Below are 21,657 nucleotides of genomic sequence, written 5' to 3'. Positions count from 1 at the left end.
CCATACAAAGGTAGGAGAGGTGATTTATATAAGGATACCATGTCCCTAAGTCACAGGAGCGTAGACGAGTGAGATACTAGGATACACGTTGAATGAGGTGCTAGACAGACAGCAGGTTACGTTTACCGAGACAAAAGAGAGTAACCTACAAATTGCAAAGTATAAGATGAACGTATGCATTTAACACTGAATAAACAACAAGGCAAGGGCGTCTCTACAAGAAACAAGTAAAGAGTTTAATCGGTAAATTAGTAGGATGTTTAGTCACGGATAATTGTTAGCCGTTTATGGCAATGATGTATTAAGAAAATGTATGTAACATTACTGTATAACGATTGTATGTACCTTATAAACTACAAATAAAAAAAAAAAATAAAAAAAAAAGTATAAAGAAAAAAAAAAAATTGTAAAGAGTACCTTACTTCCCACACTAAACAACAAATTAAAATTACAAAATATATTACAAGTGCAAGACTTTTAGTGCAAAGTTATAAGGTAATTAGCTTGGTGTCCAATTGTGGAGTGACATCTCCCCAATTGTATTCCTGGGTCCTGTAGAAAAGTGCTATTAAAAAGTGTCACGATTCCGGGAACCAAACACGCTAACACACACACAGAAAAGGTGCTGTACCGGACCTTAGAGTGGCCGGGCTAAGCACACAAAGAATAGTCAGGAGACAAGCCGAGTAAGGGGAACCAGAAGACAGAATAACGAGAAACAAGCCGAGGTCAAAGGGTAGGAGAAAGTCAAAAAGTCAGATAAACAAGCCAGAGAGTACGTAACCAGAAGCACAAGTTCAGTAGCAATACTAGCAAGCAAAGACCACAACAGGGCAGGGAGGAACAGGAAAGGTAAGTATATAAATCATACGGTTAACTCTGATTGGATCATTTCCAATCAGAATTAACAATCACACGTCGGAGATATCTAGACACAGGTGGCTGACCCCGGCGTTTAATAAATTGGGCGGTCTCCCAGCGTGCAGCGTCATGCATGCTGCCGCTGGGGGACGTAGAGGAAGACGCGGGCGGCATCCGAGGCTGGGAGGATGCAGCTCGCCGAGCGCACGAGGAGAAGGGGCCCGCGGACGGCTGGAGGGTGAGGCAGCGAGCGGACTGCAGCCTCCCGTCGCAGCCGCCCGCGGGGCCCTGACATAAAGCTTCTACAGGGATTGTAAACTGGATCCAATGCGGGTGCCTGAAGAAACTTTAATAGCAAAACGCGTGTTGGCGGTTTATACGCTGGACTTTTACGTTTAATGCATCTTTTTTGCTTTTATACTGTTATTTGTATACCAATAAATGTATTATTATAGCACTGTAACCAGCATTTTATATTATAGGATCCAGGCATACAATTGGGGAGGTATCATTCCAGAATCTGACGCCAAGGACCAATATGGCTCTAAACAAGATTAGCTTCTTTTTAAAAATGGAGTGCTACCTTGAATGGCACCACTGCGCAAACAAAAAAGCATATCTCTATTGGCTCTATCCAATGTAAGTGTACTTCGTCTATACCAGTGGAACCTCGGAACTCAAACTTAATCCGTTCCCGAAGGCTGTTCGAGTCCCCAAATGGTCGAGAACCAAATCAACATTTCCCATAAGAATTAATGTAAAATGTATTAATCCGTTCCAGACCCCCAAAATTACACCATTTTACATTTATATGTATGCATTAAAAATGCAGAGATCACTCTAATAATAAGCATCGTACATTTATTTGAGTGGTTCCTGCCTTTCAACTTGCTAAAAATGTACTGTTAGCCATTATTACAAATTATTTATAATAATTGTCTGACTTGAAAATGAGACATGGCTCTTTGTTGTATGTTCGGGTACCGAAGATCGTACGAGTACATTTTTTACTCAAAATATTTGTTCGACTTCAGAATTGTTCGAAAAGGAGACAGAGTTCCGAGGTTCCACTGTACTATAATGTGGGTTGATACCATCTTCATTATAGTTTTTTGTTTGTACTTTTTCATGTATTGCTACGTACAGCTCTTATTTGCAAGAAGAAATAATTTTCATCACTTGCACAGCGTTCCACTTTGTGTTATAAGTTTTGCACTTGTAATCTATTTTGGAATTATAAAGAAGAAATTAAATTAAAAAAAAAAACAACTAAAAATAAAAAAGCCTGGAGGTTTTATTAACTATACAAATACATTGGCAACAGGGTGTCATCACAAACACAACACCCATTTTCAGAAAGGGGAGAGGGGGGTGGGGGTTGTGCAGTGTTAAAGTATTTGTGTTTGGTTCCAGGATTTTCTAAAGCCAAACAAACAAAAGCTGACAATTTACATTATTTAAGCCCTTAAGGACACATGACATGTGTGACATGTCATGATTCCCTTTTATTCCAGAAGTTTGGTCCTTAAGAGGTTAAACTTTACTCGCTATCTAATAGCGCAAGCTGCCCAGGAAGCACCCTATATAAATAGATTAGTTTTTATATAATAATCTTCACCATATTGTTATAATATAATAAATATACAGTCTGTGTTTTAATATTTTTTTCCATAATTACCATAAACGTGGCAGAATACAAAAGACAATAGAACACTGCTATTCAAAATGTAAAAAATACCCATTCTAAAGCCCCCCTCTGGCTGTCTGAGGGTTAATACACCTCCTTATCATTCAAAACACTCGGAATAATTCTGTGGGAGACAGCAGCATGCTATGGGGAGGGTATAACCAGAATCTCACGTCAAACATCATTTAACATTCTTTCTACATTTAAAGCAATGAGTTGAAGTGTGGCACAGTGTTACAGAGTACCACTCTCAAAGGCCAGTCCCATCATACAGGCAGAAGGCCCTGGTCCCAAGAGCTGGCAATCTAGAGGGTTAAGCCATGAAACCTGTTTTAACAGCAGGCCCTGTATGAGAACGTGTGGATTTCTATAAACCATCATCATGTATCCTTTTTTTTTTGATAGAAAGACATCATGTGGCCTTTTTTTTTTTTTAGAAATGTGTAAATAAATAAATAATACAATCCACCATTCACCCATTTTGGATGGAAAGCTATCTATTATGTATTTATTTATTTTTTAATTATAGAAAGGGTTAAGTAGACAATCCCATCTGTATCAATATTGGTAGCAGGGTGTAAATATATGGAACATCATGTATCCATTGTGATGGAGAGCAGCCCCTGTACTCAGGCAGGATTCACTCACCTGTCTCCAAGCATTACACGTCATCTTGGCTGAGGGTGATGGGAAGTGACATTACTAGGGATTTCCTACCTGGTTTGCTGTATGTAATCCTCGACACAGTTTTAAAGATCACCTCGGCTCTGTCATGGCTCCTTCCTCTGTGACTGTGATTCTGGCCCTTCCCCAAAACTGCCCTGCTCCTCCCCAGATCTCCTCCCCTGGTTATACTGCTAAATTATCAGCCGTGCTTCCCATTTAAAGGGGCACTTCCCTGTGCTGTGTAATAATAGCCATAGCATATAGAGATCGATTATGGTCAGATATATAATGAGGGCCATTTTGTTGAGATCATTTTTGTAGCAGCTAAGTACCTGATTGTGTGATGTGTGATACATTGTTTAAACGATACAGTGTTTTCAGAGCTAGGTGATAACAGACTGTAAAAGGGGTACAGGGGGTACACCTCAGATAGGACATGGTAGGTTCTGGGAGTCAAAGTGAGCATGGGTGTAAGAAGGGGGAGAATGGGGAAACAGACCCCCCTCTCCTCCTTATGATGGTGTGTCTGTTAACATCATATGCTGGTTAGGCAAGGTGAAATATATATGTATATATATTAAAGAGGTTGGCACTTGGCAACAGTCTATATTTATCTTTTAAAACACTGACATTTACGCAATGAACCTAAATTAATTAAATTCAATAAATACAACTTAATTTATGTACTCCTTTTCGTTAAATAAATTGTTCCTGTTGTGCTTGTTTTCTGAGAAATTGCATGTATATATAGTATATTTTTCAAAGACCCCCTGAGGTGACGTGCCTGCTTGAGGTCCAGTGGTAGAAGCTGGGATACCATAGCTCTCCCTCGTGGTCATCTCTCAAACAAAAGTATTTATGGTTCTGTCTCAGCTCCTGACGCATCACCCATCAGTAGCCTTCATCAGAACGAGCGAGAGAACAATATCGAGATTTACAGAAGGTCCTGAAATGAGACGGCGTACTCCATAGAACGTATTGCAAAACTGACCGTTTCGTCCAACTCATAAAACTCCATGAGCCAAAGTGATCCCTACTGAAATTCCAACCGAGTCATTATGAATATTTCATAAAAATTCTATGTTAATAAAAATACCCGTGCTGCTTTAACCCCTTAAGGACACATGACATGTGTGACATGTCATGATTCTCTTTTATTCCAGAAGTTTGGTCCTTAAGGGGTTAAATATCCTGTTTATGAGAAATCTATAACCTATTTTTCCTTGTTATAAATTCGAAATAAAAATAAACAAAACCTACACTATACGCGACACAAACACAAAAAAAAATAGTTATACCAGTTTTTTAAAGGAGTCAAAGTCATAAGAGACAGCCAATAGGAGAGCCACCTTTACCGCAAATCCCAGTGGCCTAACAGTTTAGCTAATTTCCTAATGAAAACATACAATATCATTGTATAAAAACTGAGGAATGATGACACTGTGGAACACATGACCAAACAGACCTATTCCTATATCTTAATTTATTTTAATTTCTAGGTAAATCCCATATTGCATATGTAGGCGTGGGTACTCAGATTAGATGTGATGTTGTCGTAGGGGTTTTCAGATGTATCTAACATTATACGTGACTATTTTGTGCTCTATGTTTTACTGTGGAATACACATTGATAGACGGGACTTTCTCTGAATACATGTATTGTCAGGTACAAATAATGACAATTAAATAAACACTTCAAGTACAACAGCCAATTGCCCCACCCAATGAAAGTAGTCAAACTGCTTTACAATTGTATGACGTCTTACCTGGAATCATCGGTCTACATTACAGCCTACTGACTGACAACATGTCTGACTGACCCCACGACACAAGAGGACCTTGTTGCTGAATCACAATCTATACTGCCTGGTGACAGTTTCCTGCTGTCCACAGATGCAGGACACCGGGGGAACAAAATCGTTACTGTGGGACAGGACCCTAAAATAGGCACTGTCCTGCCAAAATCAGAAATAGTTGGGAGTCCCGGTGCTGTCCAGACGTTCCTAATTACTTCTGAGCTTCCAGCTCTTCTGGTAGGTGGGTAGCGGTGCCCGGTGTACCCCAGGTAAGAAGTCAAACTATTCTAAAATAGTTTAGCTACTAGAATGGGGGCACCACGGCACTCCTGGCACCATCATCACTACAAAAACCTAGCGATCAGAGGATCTGGAGTGTTCCGTTTAATATTCTGATTGGTGCATGCACAAGAGTCCCGGAGGATTTGGATTGGACAATCAAGCAGTACAGTAATAACTAGACACTTTAGAACATTAAAATCAAAACCAAAAGCCGTTGAAACAGGACTATAAAATATGGGATATTTTTTCATATTTTATGCATGCCTGAGGTCAACAAAATGCGTCGGCGTGCGTGCTAGTCTAGCTGATATTATCTATTATAAGCATTGAGTGCCCTGTTGGAAGTGTTTCCTTTTTTTTTTTATTATTCTTTATTTTGTTGTGCTCAGAATTACAATACAGGCTTGTCTAGCCACAACGGCATCGACAAGCTGAGTTATTATTATTATTATTATTATTATTGCCATTTATATAGCGCCAACAGATTCCGTAGCGCTTTACAATAATTCCGTAGCGCTTTACAATAAACATCTTTACATCTTTACAGTTATAACATCTTTGTTTGCTTATTTGTATGGCATTTTAATTATCAGCACATTTTTTTATATGAAAAACACATTGTAATAACAGGTTGGTTAACATTAGTTATATATTAAGTCGTGTGCATGTAGAAAATTTCTCGTCTGCTAGGTTGCTTTGTACAGGAAACAATATAAATGGCATTGTAAGTACAGTTGCAAACTCTTCATATACATCTTAGTAGGTCAATCTATCCTAAATTTAGTGTTTAGCTGGTGTTTTTATGTAGGGCTGGCACGCAGCGTGTGAGAATTGCTTTCTAGCTGTGTGGTGTTAGCCTGCTTGGGAATTGTAGTAGGTGTTTAAGGGTTGGAGAGATGCCATTGGATGTATGGGCAGTGACAGACCCATCCCTCCCATATTGCTTGCATGCTGGTGTCGTTAGGCTTATTAATAGTTTGAGGTGATGTAAGTAAAGCTTTTGACCCGCTGGGTATCGGTTGACAGTGAGGTGTGTATCTATTCAGATCTGCTTTGCATGTCTTATGAGCGCGTAAAGTGCCTACTAACGCTTGTGTGTCAGGGATGCCATCCGCCTATGTGAGTGAAATTACTGCTGCAATTGGAGTAAGGTGTACCCCCCTCCTGCCCATCCCACCCAGTAAAGTAACCGAGCTAAACTTGTGCCGTAGATGATCTTTAAGGGTTAGAGCATACCCATTGAGTTACAATCGTCTATGTTGTTCAACCAGGTTCATGCTAGGGACAAAACCCACAGGAGTTGACAATTAGTAGTACTTTGCAATATGTTATTAGGGTAGGAATAAGAATTAAATCTGGTCTGGAAGTGTTTCTTTATGGGAGTATCATTCTCATATACATCAATTATTATAAAGTAAATAAAATCATAATATTGGATATTGGTCGTTTGGATTTTATTTACGGTACATTTTTTTTATTTTGTCACATTAATAAAAGGTTTGAATATAGTTCCTGTGGAAGAGTCCAGCATTCCTCAATACCACCTATATATGGTGAATTGACTGAAGCATGTCTAAAACCACATAATTCATTTATATATATATATATCATATATTTGCACTATACAGAATTACACTATGCAGCCCACCCTGTTTATATAGCACAATCTTCAGCTACAAGCCATCATCCAGAAGAGGGATCAGGATTACCCACATTTATTCTATTGTGTCATACACTTGATGCAAGTGGATACATTGGCTCCACGTTTGCATGTGTGATATTTTCATATGAAGCAGCTCAATGAAGTGGTCTGGGTGCCAGGGTTTTTTTTTTTTTTTTTGGTAAATTTCTTTTATTCAGGGTTTTCTAATTTATATGCAGTTGTTAGTATGGACACGCAGGTCCGCTAATGAAACTTTCCAAGTCTTTCTCGAACGTGAAGTAGATTCGAATAACAAAAGTGGTGACGTGCAAGTCACCCAATATCTTTCAGCAATCGTTTCTGGTCGGATTTGCAGGTCCCATAACATGTGCGTAGATGGGCCATTCCCCCTGACGTGTGGTTGTGATAGCTATTCTGGGACACCCATTGTGGCGGGTGTGATTCCTGTCCTGTATCTAGGCACTAAGCGGGTAGTTTCTCACTACACGGGAGAATGTCAGGGCGATGTTCATGTCTTGCAGTTTCAGACCTAAGGTCTTCATTGTCAGTGGGGTTTTCTGCTGCTAGTCTGGCCTGGGTAGTGGTTCTAATATCTAGTGAGGTGCCCCTAGCTCGTGTCCCGTTTCGTAGGGGGTGCCCATCCGCCCAGGATCCTTATGTCCGTCCATCCTCTGTGCTGTGTCGCCTCTCCGCCCGCGGGTTCCCCCGGGTAGGGGGAAAGAGGGTGGGGGAGGGGGAGGGGGGGGGTGAGTTATTTTGTTTTTATATTTATTTTTGGTATTCGTTCTCCGGTCTTGTTAACCTTTTGTCTCTTCAGGCGTCTTCAGTCAGGTCAGTAAGTCTTGGAAGTCTGCTCTGGTCGTAGTCAGGATCCAGTGCGTCCAGATCGTCATATACGTCTGTGCCTTCCCCTCCGCCAGCAGGGAGAGCTCTTCCAGAGCTCTCAGCTCCTCCATACGTTGGTACCACGTCTCTAAGGGGGGTGCGCATTGTTTTTTCCAGTAGAGAGGGATTAGACTTTTGGCCATGTTAAGTATCCGGATGATCAAAGATTTTTTATAGGTCAATGTTTTTGTCGTGGTGTGATGGATGAGGAATGTTGCATGGTTCATGGGTGGCGGGGCATCTGTGAATCTTTTGATGATCGTGTGGATGGCTGACCAGTATGGTTGGATGATCGGGCATTCCCACCATATGTGGAGGTATGTTCCCGTGTGTGTGGTGCATCTCCAACATGTGTCATCTTTCGTGGGGTCGTAGAGGTGTGTATGGAGTGGTGTGCAGTACCAGAGGGCTAGGATTTTGTATGCTGTTTCTTGCGTTCCGCTGGACGGTGCGCAGTGAAGTGAGAGGGTGCATATTTTCTCCCATTGGTCGGGTGTAAATGTGGTGCCTAGAACTGTTTCCCATTTCCCCATGAAGCTTGGGGGTGGCAGTCTCCTCATCCGCATGATCATTTCATAGAGCAGTGATAGGCCTCTAGCCATCGGGTCTGGGTCCATGCATATCTCTTCGAATGCTGTTAGGGGCCTGAGAGTGTGCTTGTTTTGAGCGGCTTCGTGTATGAACCCTTTCAGTTGTCGGTATCTGAATCGCAGCATGAATGAGTGATTGGAATTTCCCGTCATGGCCTCTAGTGTTGGTTTCCTTCTGCAAGTCATGCAAGCTCTGAGCATGTGCAAAGTGCTGTTGCAGGCTCTGCGAATGGTACTGGAAAATTAGCAAAGTGCAAGTCTAATGATGCATTTGTGGTGAACGCTCTGGAGATGCTTCCATGGTGTCCACAAAAGTGAAACAGCAGGGAACAAAAGTGGGACAAAAGCTCAAAAGTAGGCCTGTCCCACTAGATTGGGGACCGTTGGGTGGCTTGGTATGTTGTTGTAATGGTACTTGTACGTGCGGCACAATCTTAATCCTCACCTTGTCTAATTGTACGTCATTCTTTCAGCAATTGTGTCTCCGGACCCTGCCACACTATGTCCTTTTATGATGCCGGTTTTGTACATCATTCTAAGGAAGAAGTTTCCATGGTGCCATCTGCGTGTCACATTACTCGAGTTTTTTTGCTGCGGGGAAATATTTACAGTGATTTTGTTGTTCCTGGTATTTGACCTTTGGCTTGTTTTAACTTGTTTCTTTCAGATTATCTGCTTTCCTGCAATTAGCCTAATGCGAGTTTGCTGCAACAAATCTCTTTTCCAACCACCTGGTGGCGCTGTACATTTGAATGCACCATCTTGTGGTGTAGAGAAGTGATGGGATTCGAGGCTCTACAGAAGGAAAGCCAATTGAAACCTCAAATGTACACCTCACTCTAAGTGATGTATTTTACACCAGTGAGAAAATTTAAAATATAATAAAGTTGATGGTCTTTTTTACCTTTTCCTTTAACATTTAAATTAGATGATGTGTTTTTTTTACCCCCTCTTTCGGTAGCCAGTAGAAGCTAGTAATTACTGATGGTTTCCAAATTTCACACAAGCACAATTAAAACCAGAATGCAGTTATGGATAATCACTAGTGATGTACTGAACTGTTCGCTGGCGAATAGTTCCCGGCGAACATAGCGTGTTCGCGTTCCCCACGGCGGGCGAACACATGCGCGGTTCGATCCGCCCCCTATTCGTCATCATTGACTAAACTTTTACCCTGTGCCTCACAGTCAGCAGACACATTCCAGCCAATCAGCAGCACACCCTCCCTTCCAGACCTTCCCACCTCCTGTACAGCATCCATTTTAGATTCATTCTGAAGCTGCATTCTTAGATGGAGGAGGGAAAGTGTAGCTGCTGCTCATTTGATAGGGAAATGTATAGCTAGGCTAGTGTATTCAGTGTCCACTACAGTCCTGAAGGACTCATCTGATCTCTGCTGTAAGGACAGCACCCCAAAAAGCCCTTTTTAGGGCTAGAACATCAGTCTGCTTTTTTTTTTTGTGTAATCTAATTGCAGTTGCCTGCCTGCCTGCTTCTGTGTCAGGCTCACAGTGGATACTGTGCCCACTTGCCCAGTGCCACCACTCATATCTGGTGTCACAATAGCTTGCATTTAAAAACAAAAAAAATGTTTTCACTGTGATAGATTGAATAGCAGTTAGTTGTCTGCAAGCGTCTGTGTGTCAGGCCTACAGCGTGTACTCTGCCAACCTCTGCCAGTGCACATTGCCACTCATATCTGGTGGCACAAGAGCGTGCATTTAAAAACCCAAAAACTTTTTTTTTCACTGTAATAGATTAAATAGCAGTTAGTTGTCTGCAAGCGTCTGTGTGTCAGGCCAACAGCGTGTACTCTGCCAACCTCTGCCAGTGCACATTGCCACTCATATCTGGTGTCACCCACATAGAGGGAGGAGTGAGAAGAACACAGGGAGGGTGGAGGGGGGATGAGAAGAGCACAGGGAGGGTGGGTGAGTGTGAGAAGAGACCGCTATGGGAGGGTGGGGGAGAGCTCTAAGAGACAGAAGGGACAGCTCTATAGGACAGGGGGCAAGACAGGGAGCTCTTTCACACTACGCGCACACACACACACAAAATGCATCCCTATACATACACAGAAACACAGCATGCTTCCCTTACACACAGAGAAACACACAATGCATCCATTACACACACACACAAAGACAATGCATCCTTTGCACACATACACAGAAACAGACAATGCAAACACACACACACACTGCTTTTCTTACATACACACAGAAACACAATGCATCTCTTACACTCAATGCACACACATACAGACACACACCTTGCATCCCTTATGCATACAAACACAGATTCACACAATGCATCCCTTACACACAACCAGAAACACATAATACACCCCTTATACACAAATACACACTGCTTCCACTACACCCAAACACACTGCATCACCTGCACAAACTGGTATCCCTATACACTACATACCATAAACACACATCTTAGATCCTCTACAATAACACATAACACATCCCCTACACACTCCACTCCCTGTGAGCGAACTCATGGGTGGGTGGAACATATAAGTGGACTTATGAGTGGGCCTTATGGGCATACTCACCGTCAGGCCCTGGGGCCCAGACCTTGAGCTGTGTAAGGGGCCCCAAAAAATGGAGCTGCTTCCAATTCTCCCAGAACATTGAATTTTGTGACCACAGTTGCAAACAGCCTCCAGAGATCCTGTTCTACACCAGACCAGTGGAGCCAAACTGCAGCCCATCATCATCCTCATCTGGTTGTAAGTAGGCAATCTAGTATATTATTAGTGACACTAATCTATAATTTACCTCACATTAAAGGGACACTATAGCTTAATGAAGTGTTTCTGGTGTCTATAGCTGGTCCCTGCAGGCTTTTTTTTTTTTAATTCTTTATTTTTGCACTGATAGACATGCAATAGATTGACACATGTGTTTTACAGAATGTTTAGGAAACAAAATATAAAGTAGATACGATTGTAAGAGAGACAAACTGTGTCGTTAGTACTGTAGGATTCATACATATGATACAATTGTTTGCAATGTCATCAGGGTTTTTCTGGGTTTTCTAATCTACATGAACTATTTACAGTGGCAGTGATTCGAGGATCTGGCTGCGTTAGCTAGTTACATTTAACAACCGTAGGCTTGAAGACAAGTGTTTACACAGTTACCAGTGATTACGGTACATTCCTTCGTTACATAACGAGTACGCCTTCCATAGAACAGTTAGCTACATCCATTTGTATATATTGGCTGGATTCCTGCCAGTCCCCTCCTCCTGCCGGGGTGCAAGTCTAGAGTACTTGCGAGAAGAAAGGACAGGAAGAAAGACAGAATGTCAGAGAAAAAGAAAAAATGAAGACGGGGTATGTGGTCTCTTGGTTTGCTAGATCCAGGATCATATCTATCTTCCAGTGAGCCTTGGTAGGGCCACCGCCTATCCCCCTGTACCATATGTTTTAGCCTTATCTAATCTCTCAGGCCTATGTAGCTGCCTGGTGTCCGAATTTAGCTAGGCGGGTAGAGATAGGAAGATAACAGTGTTGCATAAAGGAAAAGAAAAGATGGATCCGGTGGTACTAGAAGAAAAAGAAAGGAGGGGGAAGGAAAAGAGGGGGGGGGGGGGCGACGAGGAGTATTGTCCGGTCAATCCCCTGATCCATGGTCCCCAGGGCTGCTAGGTGATTGATCCCCAGGGGCTATCTTCCCAGGGGGCCCATATTTTCTGGAACCTTTTTTGGGTGCCCCTGACTCTTGCTGTCAGATCGTCCATCAGGTGTACTTCCCTGATTCTGTTGATGACCCCCGCAATCGGTGGGATAGTTGGTTTAATCCAGTCCACTGCCACTGCCCTCCTGGCTGCAGAGTTATGTTATGCAAGAGTTTTTGTTCGTGTCTAGTCCACCCATCTATTGTCCTGCTAAGTAGGTATACCCATGGGTCTAGGGGGGGTGCCCTGTTCAGTATCTGGGTCAGGATGTCTTTAATTTGTTGACAAAAAGTCGCTATCAGGGGGCATTCCCACCACATGTGGATATACGTCCCTTTTATACCACACCCTCTCCAGCATACGTCAGTGGTGCTCTTTTTCATTTGGTACAGTTTAACCGGAGTTGTGTACCAGCGGAGCATTGTCTTGATTGCTTGCTCTTGGAACGTTACGCATACTGAGGATTTGTGATTGGCCTTATCTCCTGCCATTCTATCCCTTCCAGCTGCTCCCCTAAGTCAGTTCCCCTCCGTCACTTGTGACCGAGCAGAGGTGGGCGTACAGCCGTGTTATCAGACCCCTAGGTATACGGTCCTGAATGCAGATATGTTCGAAGAATGTCATGGGCTTTAGGGCCGCTGTTCGGACCCATGTCTGCTTTACAAAATCTCTAATTTGTAGGTAGCGGAAGAAATCCACAGGGGTGAGGTGTCCCCTTTGCTGCAAGGTGTCAAAAGTCACTACCCCCGCGTCCTGCACCAGCTGGTGTATGCGCTGTAGACCTATTCTCTCAAGGTTTCTAAAGTTACGCGCTGCCATACCCGGAGGGAACGCTCTGTTTCGTAGGTACGGCAGCAGGGGTGACGGGGCCGAAGCCAGCCCGTATTGCTGTTGTGCTCTGTCCCAAACATGTATAGAGTTCAGGATAGCTGGGCAAGTCGATCTAATGATCGGTCTGTGGTCCTTGGGGACCCAGATGAGCAGCTGTGGTATGTCAGCCCCCACCATCAATGCCTCCAGGTCCACCCACTTCCTCTCTCCGGGTGCACTGCAGGCTTTTTAATGTAAACACACACTGTGTGCAGCACTGGCGTTAGTTCATATGGCAGATCATATGGGTGGGGCATTGTGATGTCACATGGGGGGGGGCGCAAATTTTTATTTTGTCTAGGGCGGCAAAAATCCTTGCACCGGCTCTGATCCTGGGCAGGTGCACCAGTCTACTGGGGACCCACAGGAGGGGAGTGCACTGATTGCACTGCACTCTCCTCCTGCCTAGACCCGTCTTTACCGCAGTGCAAGTGCCCTCTGCCCCTAATTTACAGTGGCTCACACTCACAACAAGCAGAGCCTGGAGCCCTTTGCAGAGACGGGAACAAAGAGGTTCTGCGGCAGCTGGCTGTCCTGCAAGCATTACATTAAACAGCTGTTCCCCATGCAGGCCACAGGTGGCGCTGTGCTGGGAGAATGTGATTACTCTTCACTTCCTCCCAGCCTACAGAGCAGCGCATGGGAGAGAGAGAGGAGGAGGCATGATTTAATCTTACAATAAATCCTCTAAGCAAATCTTTATCAATTTGGGGGGATCAGCTCTGTTTCCACAGTTTATTGGTGTTTACTCTGATGTCTGTATTAATATCGAGGGCTGTCTAAGTAGTTACATCAGTGTGTGTCGGCAGGGCCAGCCGTTGGGGTGTGCAAGCTGTGCGGTCACGCAGTGTGCCATGACAATAGAGGCGCCCAGCGGCCAACACAGCTCACAAGTTGGGTACACCAGCATATTTAATTTAAACGATTCGCTGGTGGTCCACTGGTGTGCACCAGCAGTAGGTGCAGTCAGATCATATCCTCTCCCTCGTGGTTCCGGTGCTCAGTTAGTGAGTCAGAGCACAGGCTCAGAGATTCTCAGCCTGCGCTCTGACAACATTGAAAGTCAGAGCCGTAAAGGAGCGGGTATGGCAAAGAGCTACTGATTAGCATAACATCAATATCCGTTATAAAACCAGGAAAAGGTGGGCATGGATGGTGAACTGATTTGGTGGTGCAATGGGCCACTTGACTGGTTTTGCCCCCCAGGCCTAAGGCTGCCAGCCCTCCCCTGCTACACAGCCTACCAAGCCGCGAGGCTAGCGCACGAACTTACAGCCCTGAGGGTGCACCAGGACGCCTACCTGCAGACTGAGACAGCTGTGCCTGACGACTACAGCATGGGTAGAAAATCCCAGAGACCCACACAGACCACAAGCAGGACCACACAAGACATAGGCGACCTGCTGCAAAGACCAATGGCGCCCAAGATGGCGGCCTCACCAGATCGCACAACTACCTCCCAAGATGAAGGAGAGCAATCTGGAGCTGAATATGAACAATCAGCCGCTCATCCAATAAGGGATCCACAAAATAACAGAATTAACCTCACACCGGCTACTAAGCAAGACATAGCCGACCTGTTAAAAGAAATGAGACAAATGCACGCAGCAGATATGGACTTGCTAAGGACCGAAATGCAAGCAGTAATTACATGCACCCAAGCCACTGAAGAGGATATCCTCGACCTGAAACAAGAGGTAAAGGGGCTAAAAGAACAAGTAATATTCATGCAGACATCCCAGTCACGCCTCACTACGAGAATGGACCTAGCAGAGGACCGCAACAGGCGAATTTTTTTTTATCAGGTATTGCAGTAAATCAGGAGGGGTTTGGTCTTGTGGTATACGGTGGGTTAGTCGGTACACTTGTTCAAATTTAGACGCAAAAACCCAAGGATCATCCTGTAGGTGTGCCTTCATTTCAGCGAGTGAATGACTGTCTAAATCTCTTTCTCCGGTTATCAATTTCGAGATCGCTCTAAGCCTGTCTCCTTCTGTCCCCCATTTGTCCTCTTTGAACCAGTCTTCATCCCGATTAATGGGACCATTTATGGGTGAATTTAGTCTGCATGCAATGCTGCTTGGTGCCCACATTTTAAGCATAATACTTTAGGAGCATATATTGCTTGACTGCAGATTCAAAGTTGGACATGTTTGAAATTACATCTATTTTGCAGTCATATGGGGGGAAAAGGGATCTTAACTTAAGCTGTTTCATTACTTTATCCCTATCTTGCTGCTGTAGAATTTTAGCAGTCTGCAGGGTGGCAGATGCCCTGCTTTTAACACTTGGTGTAATGGACAAAGGGTCCCTAAAAGGTGATGTTGTTGGCTTAGTTATATGGGGGGTTAATACCGGAATACCACTGATATCAAACCCACCCAGTACAAGGTTTCCCCTGTTTACCCCTTGGTCCTCATTTTCTGCAATACCAGATGCCTCTTCTTCCTCTGCACATATCCCCATGGCCACATACAGCAACTGGGGTTTGTGCAGCTAAACCTGTTCTAAGCGATGAAATTAGCTCTCCTTTCGCTTCATAATTGTCCTCTAATGTACTTACATAGTCTGCATTTAAGCCACATGTTGGACAATCACTATATTTCTGATTACTACTTTGTATACAGGCCACAGTAGTGTTCCCCAAAAGAATCCTATTTAACTGGTTTCTTAATAACATCAAGAATTTCATGCAATTTTGGAGTTTCTGCTTATCCTTATTCTAACACCATTTTTTGTTATCTACTCTCATGTTCTCTTTTTCGCATTGTAACCACATGCTATGCATTTTCTTAAATTCATTTTCATTTTCAAACATTAGTGGATCAAAACTGCTAGATGCTGCATACTCTGCTACAATTTCCATTCTTACTTTAAATTAATGCTAAAAGTACTTACACGATTTGTGTCTTCAGGCTGCAGGCAAATCAAATGGTGTGCACCCCACTTTGAATCCTTGGTCTGGCTATCTCCGATCCTCCAGAAGTGATGGTCGGCTTAATAACTGCGTCTCACTCTGGTTGCCTCTGTAGGATCCCGCACGCCCTGGCCCTGGACGTATTGCCGAAAACGCTCACAAAAAAATAAAACAAAAATCGGTTCGGTTATTTATTTTTTTCTTTTTTTTATATTCTTTATTTTTGCAGTGCAAAAGAGATAACACGCATAGGGTACCCCAAAGGCAATCCACATGCTTTTACGTAACATTTTTCAACATTCAGGAGTATGTTAGTACTTGCACATTTTTATGGTTAGTCCGCATTTATACTAGTTTAGTAGCAAGATTTTGTGAGTGCAGAGTATACCAGACAAGCTTACAGTGACATTAAACATGGGTGTATACAAGAATATACAAGAGTAGGCATAATAAGGTTGAGAAATGTCAAAATACTGCACTTTTTATAATAACAAAAAATGAAATGATAAAGTGAAGACTTGTCAGGGAAGAGAGAGTAAAATAAATCAATCAACAGGCTGCTCTAGCTGACAATATGATTATATGTTAACACCACCGGGTAGACAACAGTGTGAGAGAGATCGTGAGGCAAATAACATTAAAGCATAAGGCACACATTTTAGAAAGAACTCTTAAGCACTAGAAGTTAAAACAGAACATGTGTGAGGTGTCCCTGTGGTAGATCACCCTATGCCACAAGTAGGGCAAATTCTGCCTGTCAGAGTCTCGTCAGGACTGCTATGTGACCCCTCCACCAGACTGCTGTACCGAATCTGTTTACTAACATACTGCATTAGGTGGGGTATGTCTTCTTTCTGAGTTACTCCACAACTCGAGCTCCGGGCCTTAATGAGGGCTTGTGCTTTGTGTCCATTGACCTGCCTTCTCCACGAGGCTGAATCTTGAGCCCACTGGATCTCTGTGGCTCGGTTTCTCCCAGGGGTATATGGCCGGCTGCTTGAATGTCCCTCCTTGCGGGCCCTCAGCCCAGAAATAAAGTGAGGAGCTGGGTTAGCTGGTGTGATCGTTAGTGCGGCAAGAGATGTGAGTGCCTGACAGGCTTCAGCCCCCAAAGGAGGGTGATGGTCTGCTACGGTTGCGTGCTGTAGTGGGTCTGTTGGCTTAGCATGGTTGTGAAAAGTGCACTCAAAACTTTGCTTCAAATTGCTACCTCCTCACTAGACTGCCCAGCCGATGCTCCGCTGTTACCGCCTCTGTTCTTCAGCTTATAGTAGGCGCGGCGGCCATCTTGTGTTTTGCCATGCGGTCTCAGGTTTATCTTTCTGCCGCACATATGCCTTAAATGCTTGATGCGTCCCCGGTGGGGTCTGGGAGTAAGGGGCCCTCGGTAGGCGCGTGGGGAGTCCCGCCGGACTAAGCCCGGGGATCGTCCGTTTCCCCCGCCAGAGCCTCACAGCAGGCCGCAATCCCACTCGCCGATCGGTTGGCATCGCCAGCAGGACGGGAGCTGACTGTTGCACTGAGGTTGTCGCTCGGATCTCCTCTACTGTCCTGCCTTACCTGGATGTTTGTCAGGTAAGAAAATTTGATTTTAATTCTGTTTATGCAGGATTCGTCAGGGAGCCGAGGTGCTCCACGTCCGTCTAGCTTGGCGGTCAGGCCCCGCCCCCCCCGGTTCGGTTATTTTGTCCCCATTTATAGCTCACATGTATCTGGAGAAGACTGGATTGTTCCCCCCTTGCAAGTGAGCTTAAAAGGTGGTAGAAAATAATAACATGGCTCGCCAAATGTAATAAACGTTTAACTCGCAAGTTGTAGTAAACTTGGAATTAATAATAACATTAATAACTAAAAATAATAACTTAAAAACCGAGTGTAAAGTCAGAGTCCACACTCCTTGCTTTCGGCAATTCAATAATATTTATTAAGAGAGGCTAATTAAACAAATAAACAATACATATACATTTGAAATAGGCTAGTATATGTTGCTAATAAAACTAATCATTGACTGAATGGAAAGTAGGCTAAACTAACAAAACAGGCATAGACACGTGATACAGTTACCACTCCATCGATCAGCAGCTGAGAGTAAGAGAGAGAGGGTGTGTATAGTGGGGAGAGGGGAGAGAGAGAGAGAGAGAGATGGTGAAGAGAGGTAATTCAAAGAGAAGTAATTCAAAAGAGAGAGAAAATGTGCTATTCACAGGGCTTTAAACAGGTTAGCCCCTCCGTCTGCTGGACACACCTCCCTTAGTCAATCCCTTAGGATGTAACAGAACCAGAGTGCCTCCTGGGGGAAGGGGGATTGCATTGGAAGGGAATGGAGGAGGAGTTTATCAACAACCCAACTGATTTTGCCTGGTGAAAGGCCATGTGCTTCACAGAGGACTCCATTATTGCCTAAGGGTAGAATGGGGGCTTGAATCCCTGTATTAGAACACAATAACACTTCATTGGCATACAGTTTGGCTGTTAATCACATCCCCCCACTTATTACAACGAGAAACAAGCTGAGGTCAAAGGAATGGAGAATACAGGAGAATCGGAATAACAAGCCAAATATTCGGTAACCAGAGAGACACACGAGCAAATAGCAATACAGGTATCAAAGACCACAACAGGGCACTGAGAGACAGGAAAGGTAAGTATTTAAATCCTGTGCTTAATTCTGATTGGATAATTTCCAATCAGAATTAACAATCACATGTGGGAGATATCTATACCTCCCACTGTGATTGTAGTGCTGTGACTTTAACGCCGGGTCACGTGGCTGACCCCGGCGTTTGTATGAATGCGCGGTCTCCCAGCGTGCAGCGTTATACATGCTGCCGCTGGGAGACGAGAAGGAGGATGCGAGCGCCGTCCGGGGCTGTGAGGACGCCGCTCGGCAACAGGTAGGGGAAGGGGAGACCGCGGGACCCTGACATTACCCCCCTACTCGAGGACCGCCCGGAGGGCGGGAAGCCAAAGGCTTCAAAGGAAACCGCGCATGAAAGGAGCGGACCAAAGAGGGCGTGTTAATATCAGAGACAGAAACCCAAGACTGCTCCTCAGGGCCGTAACCCTTCCAATCCACCAGATACTGCAACCGACCTCAAGAGAAACGGGAATCAAGGAGAGCAGCCACCTCGTACACGTCACTAGAGACTGCACGGAGGGCATCGGAACACCTGAGAGACCCAGAGAACCGATTACAGAGCAAGGGCTTTAAAAGGGAGGTGTGAAAAGTGTTAGGTATACACATGGAAGGAGGCAATGCCAGGGAGTAGGACACGGGATTAATTCTACGCAATACCTTATAGGGACCAAGGTACCTGGGCGCAAATTTCATCGAGGGAGCCCGGAGGCGGAGATTCCTAGAGGACAACCAAACCCTATCACCCGGAGCATAAGAAGGAGCCGCACATCTACGGCGATCAGCGAATCTCTTCTGAGTAATCGCAGCACGAGAGAGAGCAGCATGGACCTGATCCCACCTCTTCCGTAAGGAGGCGAGGTGCTCGTCCAAAGCGGGCATTCCCTTGTCGGAGAACACACCGGGAAGGACAGAGGGTTGGAACCCATAGGCCACCATAAAAGGACTAACGCCAGTAGAAGAATGAGTCACAGTATTCTGGCAATTTCAGCCCAGGGAAGGAGATGAGACCAGTTGTCCTGGTGTGCATTCGTGAAGCAGCGTAAATACAACTCCACAGACTGATTTGCCCGTTCGGCAGCTCCATTAGATTGTGGATGATAGGAGGAAGTAAACGACAAGGAGACCCCCACCTCAGCACAAAAGCCCCTCCAAAACCGAGAGACAAATTGAGGACCCCTGTTGGATACGATATCCTGTGGTATACCATGCAAGCGGAACACCTCTTTGGCAAACACCTGAGCCAAATGAACCGCAGAAGGTAACTTTTTAAGTGGAATAAAGTGCGCCATTTTGGAGAACCTATCGGTTACAATCAAAATCACTGGTTGTCTATCAGATGAAGGAAGATCCACAATACAATCCATGGATAAGTGTGTCCATGGTTTCTTGGGTACAGATAGGGGCATTAGGAGTCCCAGAGGTTTTACATTAGGGGATTTACACTGTGTGCAGACACGACAAGCCTGCACATAATCCACCACATCTTTTTTAAGTGAGGGCCACCAAAACTGTTGAAGGAGACCTGTGTATGTTTTGGTAACCCCTGGCCAGCAGTTTTGGCGGTGTGAAATAAAGCTAATAACTTTTTTCTGTCTTTTACTTTCACGTATAGCTTACCAACAGGAGTCTCAGAGGGTGCTTGGGATTGGTATGTCTTGATACCATCAAGGAAAAGAGACAAAATAACTAAACGGGTAGCAGCTATTATATTAGATGTAGGCACAATGGGTTCAGGAGTGGAGGCAATCGAATCTAAAGGTTCGTACTGTCGGGCGATAGCATCAGCCTTGACATTGCGATATCCAGGCCTATAAGTGATGATGTACTGAAAGCTTGAAAGAAATAAAGACCATCTAGCCTGGCGAGAGGACAACCTTTTAGCATCTGCGATATAGGATAGATTCTTATGATCGGTTATAACCAGGATTTTGTGTCTAGCTCCTTCTAATAAGTACCTCCATTCATTAAAAGCCATCACTATAGCCAATAATTCCCTGTTCCCGACGTCGTAATTCTTTTCAGACTCAGACAACCGTTTAGAAAAGAAACAACAGGGAAGGAGGGGTTCGGTATACGATTGTCTTTGTGACAACACTGCACCTACACCTGATTCAGAAGCGTCTACTTCCATTACAAAGGGAAGGGAAGGATCAGGATGGTGTAACACAGGGGCAGTGGCAAATGCCTTTTTTAGAGTCTCGAAGGCCTCAATAGCTTTAGGAGTCCAAACCCTGGGGTGTAAACCTTTTTTAGTCAGTTTAGTGATAGGGGAAATAATGGATGAAAGGTTTTTAACAAACTTTCTATACTAATTGGCAAACCCTATAAATCGCTGTATTGCCTTAAGTCCTTGGAGAAGGGGCCAAGACAGTATGGCTTCCAATTTAGAAGGATCCATGCTGAATCACTGTTCAGAAATGACATACCCTAGGAATTGTACAGAAGTTTGGTCGAATAAGCATTTCTCTAGCTTACAATAAAGACCGTTCTGCAACAACCTCTTAAGCACCATCCTTACATGAGTATGGTGTGACTTCAAATCTGGAGAATATACAAGTATGTCATCAAGGTAGACTACGGCAAAGACATGCAGTAGATCTCTAAGGACATCGTTTATGAGGTTCTGAAATACAGCAGGAGCATTACACAATGCAAAAGGGATGACTAGATACTCGTAATGCCCACTACGTGTATTGAACGCCGTTTTCCATTCATCATTCTCCTTTATACGAACCAAGTTATAAGCCCCCCTGAGGTCTAGTTTAGTAAAATATCTAGAACCTTTAACACAATCAAACAACTCAGTGATGAGAGGGATCGGATAGGCATTTTTTTTTTTTTTTTTTTTTTTAATTCTTTATTTTGGTTGTGCATTGTTGAGTACTTATGAAACATAAACATGTCAAATAAGAGCTTTACATCTTGTATCAGGCAATAAAATTATACATGTTGAGAGTGCTGCACATTTTTTTAAAGAAGAGAAAAACATTAAGGAATAGTGGCGTTCAGTGTGTTGGGTGTAAATGAGTGAAGAGTATATTCTCATAGGCTACGCACTGACTATGATTATGAGGTACATAGATGTAAAGGTAAGGTGATGAGTCTA

The 21,657-nt window shown here is 44.0% G+C and overlaps 1 protein-coding gene across 2 annotated transcripts in view; it reads right to left on the bottom strand.

The window, feature by feature from the left end:
* The window catches only part of B4GALT3 (beta-1,4-galactosyltransferase 3), a 36,557-nt gene extending 33,211 nt beyond the window's left edge, over positions 1 to 3,346 (bottom strand). Inside the window, exon 1 of one of the 2 annotated variants that reach the window (XM_063438980.1) lies at positions 3,266 to 3,346. Coding sequence is in view for 1 of the 2 variants with exons in the window: in XM_063438979.1 (XP_063295049.1) it covers positions 3,197 to 3,220 (24 nt within the window). In the remaining variant the exon portion in view is untranslated. Of the gene's footprint in view, positions 1 to 3,196 lie in introns of both variants that reach the window. The other variant, XM_063438979.1, reaches the window with a different exon arrangement.
* Positions 3,347 to 21,657: the final 18,311 nt, after the last annotated feature.

This window comes from Pelobates fuscus, chromosome 13 (assembly GCF_036172605.1).
Source record: "Pelobates fuscus isolate aPelFus1 chromosome 13, aPelFus1.pri, whole genome shotgun sequence".
In the NCBI taxonomy this organism is placed as follows: domain Eukaryota; kingdom Metazoa; phylum Chordata; class Amphibia; order Anura; family Pelobatidae; genus Pelobates; species Pelobates fuscus.
This window is presented reverse-complemented; position numbering and strand designations above follow the sequence as displayed.